Here is a 6,741-nt window from a genome sequence, read left to right as displayed (position 1 = left end):
GGTGGTTAGAGTCATTTCTGAATGAGTATGAAGATTATGAGTACAGTTAATAATGATATGATGATGACAACCTTTGAAAGATGATTCTATCCGAAAGGATTCTGATTTTATTCTTACTTTTCCATTTTCCAACATTTTCAAGATTTATCCTACAATAACGATAATGATGAAATGATGATGAGTTTGTAATAATCTTATTATTATTATTATTATTTATTGTTATTATCATTATTACTATTATTATTATTATTTATTATTATTATATTATTACAAACTTATAAGTTTGTAATTAAACAATAAATGGGGCGGAACTCAGAGACGGTCAAAGTACGAAAAGACGTGCTCACATACTTACTAACACTGGATGTTGGATCGATTGAACTTGTACTGATGAAAGAAAAAAAACTGGAAGAAAAAGAGTTGGAAAACTTCCTAAAAGAACGGATGGCCAAGTGTAGGTGGAGATTTTGAAAATTTATAAAAAAATCTGGCTGAAGTCTCAAAATTTTCTCAAGAGATTAAAGAGGATTATTGATTAGTTGATTGAATATTTATTAGAATGAATGAATGAATGAGTGAGTGAGTGAGTGAGTGAGTGAATGAATGAATGAATGAATGAATGAATGAATGAATGAATGAATGAATGAATGAATAAATGAATAAATGAATGAGTGAATTGAAAAAATAAAAAATGAAATAAAAGTTTTCAATTCCAACCGCTAACATTTCAATGTTACTCACAAGATGTAATCAGTCCACGTAAACTTAGTAAAAAACAGCCACTCGAAAGAGTGTTAAGGAGCAAGTGACCGGACAGACAGATGAATGATTGCACCCATAAGCAATATGCCAATGCTTGAAGAAAGAATGATTGATAAATATAGTATAAATCCCAAAATACAAAATGCTGACTTGATCAATTTATTTCATTACAAATTTTCAAAACAATCAAGAGGTTTACAGACTTGTTTTAAAGAGTGTCAGCTGTTTGAAAAAGTTGACAACAATTCCATTGTTAAATTCATATTTTTACAGTTAATTTGGGTAAAAATGACAAATTTATTGTTTTATCTTGTCTTCATTAATAAAGTTAAAAAAATAAATTTTTGGAAGAGGGTTGAAACCCTTTAATTTCCGATGTATGGTGAAAATAAGTTGTTGTTGTGTTAGCCGAAAGTAGGCTTTTCGCTTGATCCAAGAATCGCATCTTTGGCCGACCGACCGAACGACAGCCATTCGATAATTCGCTGTATAACAATCTACGAGGTAGCCGAAACTCGGCCATACGAATAACATGACCTATCCAGTGCAGCTGTTGTTGTAACATTAGATATTCAGCCGCTGTGGTAGTACATGCAAACTTAAACATATTCAAAAATCCAATCGCATAAAACTTTGCTTTCCGCTTTGAGTCGTTGTATGTTAAAGAGGCTGCCGTCGAGATGGTAACGAAATAAGATGCCCGCGTCAGACGAAACACTATCGCGATAGATAAGAACGGCGGTAGTCAGAAACAAATTAAAAACCACAGGAGCCAGAACGCAGCGCTGTTTCACTTTTGCCAAAACATCAAACGGTTTAGATTTCTTACCATCAGCAATGACTCTAGCCCTCATACCTGTTTGAAATTCACGCAGTACCGTCTGAAATTTTGGCGGGCAGCTAAATCTACCCAGGGTCATCTACAACAAGCTTCTGTTAACTGTGTCAAAAGCCTTCGTCACATCGATGAAGGCTAGGAAAAGATCCTGGTTCTATTCACGGCTACGCTTCGGAAGCTACACTGCGATTCTGGAATGACAACATCCACTACGTATTTTTGAAATCGTTTCAACATGACATGCACTAAAATTTTGCCAGCAGTGGAGAGCAAAGATATGCCACGTCTGTTACAACACTATTGTTTATAGATCTTCGTTTTGTAGACGGTCAGGACGTTTACATTCTTTCATTGCTGTGGTACTATGCCAGTAATCCACACTTGAAAATTAAAATTATGCAGCCTCTGACATAATTGGAAACCACAATATTTGTATATTTTTGCAAGAAATATCTGGTCGGGTCATGCCGTTTTGTTATTTTTCATTCTCTTGGCGGCTAACAGAACCTCGTCAAGAGAAGAAAGTTTATCAACCTCAGCAACAGCCTGGAGTTTTGGAAAGGCTTATATATATGTCGGGTCAATCGGGTTGACAAAATTCAAAAAATCTCTGAAAGGCTCGGCTCAGCGTTATACAATTCTTTCAAGATCTCTGAGTACTGCAAAACTATTTTTAGACTTAACTGGTAGAATAGAAAGCTAGGCCGATCTATCAACAGACTTGAGAGAGTCGTAAAATCTTTGTGTGTTCTTTGCAACCGCTAATTTCCGTAGTTTCCTATCTTTCTCTGTTCATCAATCGTTTTTCATACAACGCAGCACTTGCCGAATCTTTTTATGTGATTCTTCCCATGCAAGATTAAAACCGGGTGAATCTGGGTTGCAGAGCCTGTTTTGATGTGTTTTATTTTTTGTTTGCAAAAATTCAAGAATGCGAAGACGATTCTCATCAAACCAGTCCTGACGTTTTTTTGCGAAAAACCCAAAAATCTTTGTAGCGCTTGACAGTATGCAGGACTGATTAGTGACTATTCATAGGTCACTGAAAGAACACCAGTAGGTTGCTATCATACAGTAGACAGCTCAGTTTGTTGAGCATGTTTGGTGAATTCTTCCTGAAGTTTTTTTTGCACTATCAGGTTTTGGCAAGTCCCAATGTTTACCTTTTTACCTGAACACTGTCTACGAGTTGGTGGGGTTAATTTATTTGCAAATTTGTATACAACAAGACGATGATCAGTCCAACAAATATCGCTTTGTTTGGTTATGATATAGTCCAAAAGATGTGGATTTGTGGCTGCGGGTGCATTCGGATAGCCTTTCTTTCTTTCTAATTTAAATTCCGTACAAAGATTGAGAAGTCTGTTAACGTTACTGTTTGCGCTTTCTAGACCATGTCTGCCAATGGTGCCAGTCCAGAAGCTCTGAAGTTTGCTCCAATCCTTACGTTGAAATTGCCGAGAACTACAATTTTGTCATCTTTATGTATTTTCTGAAGAGTGGTACGAAAGCATTTGTTGAACATACTTTTACCGATTTTTCTGCGTCAAAAGTTGGGACAAAAGCACTTAAAATGATCATGTGACAATTTTTTGCAAATAAAATGCGCATGTACATAAGTTTTTTGTTAACCAACCTCATGAATCCGCAAATCATTGCATGATAAACTCATCCAAAAAAATGTGTATCTTGCCCCCACTTCAATCAGAGATCTTCCTTTGTCCGGCAGACGAGTTTCAGACAGTGCAGCAATGTCGACTTGATATTACTCGAGGGTAACAAGAGCGGTGCACTGCGCAGGTTGTTCCATAACAGTTTGGTCCAAAAGCGTTCGGACGTTTCAGGTCGCAAATCAAATAGGTCCAAAAAACAATTATTGTTTTTGACCGCTAAGAAAGATGCCCAATGAACGCTTTTACCTATTTGGGAAAAGGTTGGAAACGAGCAATTTCATGCCACCTTTTCTAGGCCCCTTCTGTGCAACACACAGACTAGAGACTTCCGATTCCATCTTGAGTCTACATCCATCACCTGTGTAACCATCGCCGCTTTTTTTAAATAGTTTCATGTCACTGGTATTAGCGCGCAAAACAGACACAGGAGAATTTGAACATGAAAAGAGGTTGCGAAAGCCCTCGGTTAACAAAATTTTGCTGCAGCCATCTGAACCCTGTGGCATGGACAAGAAAGTCTCCAAAACGACTAGAAAAGACTGCAACTGCAGAGATATACCGGTTAATTCTAAATAATGAATGTCGCCTGACGCGTGGTTTTAATGCGAGTTGGCGATCAGAGTTTTTCTTTTCCTAACCTTATGTCATCAACCTGGAGTGTATCACACCCCAGAGGGTATAAATAACTCTGTATCTCAGATATTTGAACAAATTAAATTATACACCTTTGTGACATCTTATAACCTTCCTTCATCTAGAATATGGCAAAATCTGGCTTAATTCAAATATTTGGTTTTGAGTATGTGAACGTTTGAAGTGTCTTACGGCATATTTTGTCAACCTGGGGTGTCCTACACCCCAATAGTCTTGAAGTCATCTAAACTAAAATTAGTATTGCAATAATGAAATAATAATAATAAATGTGAAATAATAATAATAAATGTGAAATAATAATAATAATTGTGAAATAATAATAATAAATGTTATAGCATCAAATTTAATATGCATTATCAATTTTAATTTAAGTTTAAGAACGTCGCGCAACAGATAAACTTGCTCCAAAACGTGATTTTTGGGAAATGTTTCAGTCAACTCTTTCGTGTGTTTATAAACCTGGCAGTAATATTACGGTTGATGAACAATTAGTTGCCACTAGAGGTCAATGTAGTTTTTGTCAATATATACCCAGCAAACCTGGGAAATATGGTCTAAAAATTTTTTGGGCTTGTGACAGTCAGACATCGTACCCTTTGAAAGGCGAAATTTATGTGGGAAGATAACCTGGTGATGGAACAAGTGCAAATAACGTTTTGGATCTGGTAAAACGTTTGGTAAAACCATGGAAAAACACGGGTCGCAATATAACCATGGATAATTACTTCACTTCATGTAGTCTCGCCGAAGATCTTTTGACCGTGAAAACTACCATTGTTGGAACAATGCGAAAAAATAAGCAAGATATACCAAAAGAATTACTTCCTAATCGATCAAGGGAAGAATTGTCATCAATATTTTGTTTTGACAATCAATTAACATTGACCAGCTATGTTCCTAAAAAAGGGAAAGCAGTAATTCTGCTCTCGAGCATGCATCATGATGCTGCAGTTGATGTTGACAACAACAACAAACCAGACATTATTGATCATTACAACAAAACAAAATCAGGAGTAGACAATCTCGATCACCTAGTTGGGCTGTACAGCTGCAAACGAAAAATTAGCAGATGGCCAATGACACTCTTCTTTAACGTCATTGATGTTGCTTGTGTTGCAGCATATGTTGTTTGGATAGCAAAAAATCCACAATGGAATGAAAAAAAGATGCACAAACGAAGATTATTTTTACAAAATCTTTCTGAAGAGCTGGTAGAAGAACACCTTCAACGACGAAGTGAAAATCCGTTTGTTATGCAGAAGCAAGTGAAGCTGGCATTCAAAGCAATAGGTTTTCAACCAGCCATAGCAGTTCAGGCAGAGCAACCAGAATCTTCAGGACAGAAGAGATGTGGCATTTGCCCACGCTCATCGGATCGGAAAACCAAAAGCCGATATCTATCATGCGGTATACCATGTTGTCTAAATCACAGCCGTCTGGTTTGTGAAACCTGTACTGATGCTTAAAACTACAAATAAACTATAAAACATTGTTGCTAATTAATCAATATAAGTGTGCTTTTTTCGGTTTTTTGAAATCAGAGTTAATCTCACCCTAGGCAGTTTGGTAATGGGTGTTGTCAATCCGGGTCATCTGGTTTAACCGCCAGGAACTCTCTTTTGCCCCTCCTGCTATTAGCGTTACCCATGGGGATCGACGAGAACTTTAGGAGCAGAGCTTGTGTCTGGAGGGCATTACCCAGAATTTATGGTTGCACAGCTAACCAATACAATGCAGCTCCCAGGACCCATAATCCATTTTCCCAACAAATAAAAAATAAGAAAGAATAATAAGATAAAAATAAGAAATTGTAGAAAAAAACAATTGAACGTGCTATTATAAATATTAATTTTGATGTTAGCCTTTTTTCAACAACAATTATTATAAAGATATAACAATCTATACAATGATAATGATGATGATATCACTGATGACGACGACGATGGTAATGAGAGTTAGTTAATCTAGTTAATGATCCAAATAATGATAGTAGATTAGCATGCATTGATCCAAGTAGGCAGAAGAAGGCAGATAAATGATTTACACGATGCTTGCATTAACTCCATTAATATTTAAACAAATGATAACTCAACGTCAGCGAAAGCCTTTTTTACTTTAAATTTTTCTTTCCCACATGTGCTTACCTCCTTTTTTTCTTACACGGTTGACATCTCTTCATGCTGCTGACTCTGCTGCATCTTCTCCCGCTGAGTACTTCTTATCATCGTCATCATTTTCATCTTCACCATTAACATCATCGTCATCGTCGTTATCATCATGGTCTTCATCACTATTTTTGTTAAGGTTATTAACATTATTGTTTTAAATAATAATGATGATTATTGTTTCAATCATCAAAATCCTCATTTATGTTATGATTATCACTATGATCAACACGATTTTTTCCACTAGCATCACCATCATCATTATCACCACCATCATCATCATCATAGTCACTAACATGATGTGGTGCAGTAGTTATTGTTGTCGTTCTAATCATCATGTAAGTAAGACGCCATAAAAGTCAGCCAGCCAATCTCATCGATGCACACACACACACACATACGCGTACACACACACACACAGACACATACACTGGATTGTACAGTAAGATCATATCTTAACAATCAAACCAACATATAAATGATAGCAGCTAACATCATCATCGTCGTCATCATCATCATCATCATGCGATCACAAGTTTCATCCTCTCACCACCATCGTCATCATATGATCATCATCGGTTTTATTTTTCTCACATCATCATCGTTATCAGCACCATTATCACCACCATCATCATCATCATCACCATCC

General features: G+C 36.5%; 1 protein-coding gene across 1 annotated transcript; it reads right to left on the bottom strand.

Annotated features, from left to right (window-relative positions):
• Positions 1 to 3,304: 3,304 nt before the first annotated feature.
• Positions 3,305 to 4,150, bottom strand: HELRODRAFT_164339 (hypothetical protein; the record flags this gene model as incomplete). Its single annotated transcript, XM_009029297.1, has 3 exons — positions 3,305 to 3,519; positions 3,632 to 3,859; positions 4,099 to 4,150. The coding sequence occupies 3 exons, from the start codon at positions 4,148 to 4,150 to the stop codon at positions 3,305 to 3,307; spliced, it is 495 nt and encodes a 164-aa protein (XP_009027545.1).
• Between the last annotated feature and the right edge of the window lie 2,591 nt (positions 4,151 to 6,741).

The sequence above is a fragment of the Helobdella robusta genome (assembly GCF_000326865.2).
Source record: "Helobdella robusta unplaced genomic scaffold HELROscaffold_6, whole genome shotgun sequence".
Classification (NCBI taxonomy): Eukaryota; Metazoa; Annelida; class Clitellata; order Rhynchobdellida; family Glossiphoniidae; genus Helobdella; species Helobdella robusta.
This window is presented reverse-complemented; position numbering and strand designations above follow the sequence as displayed.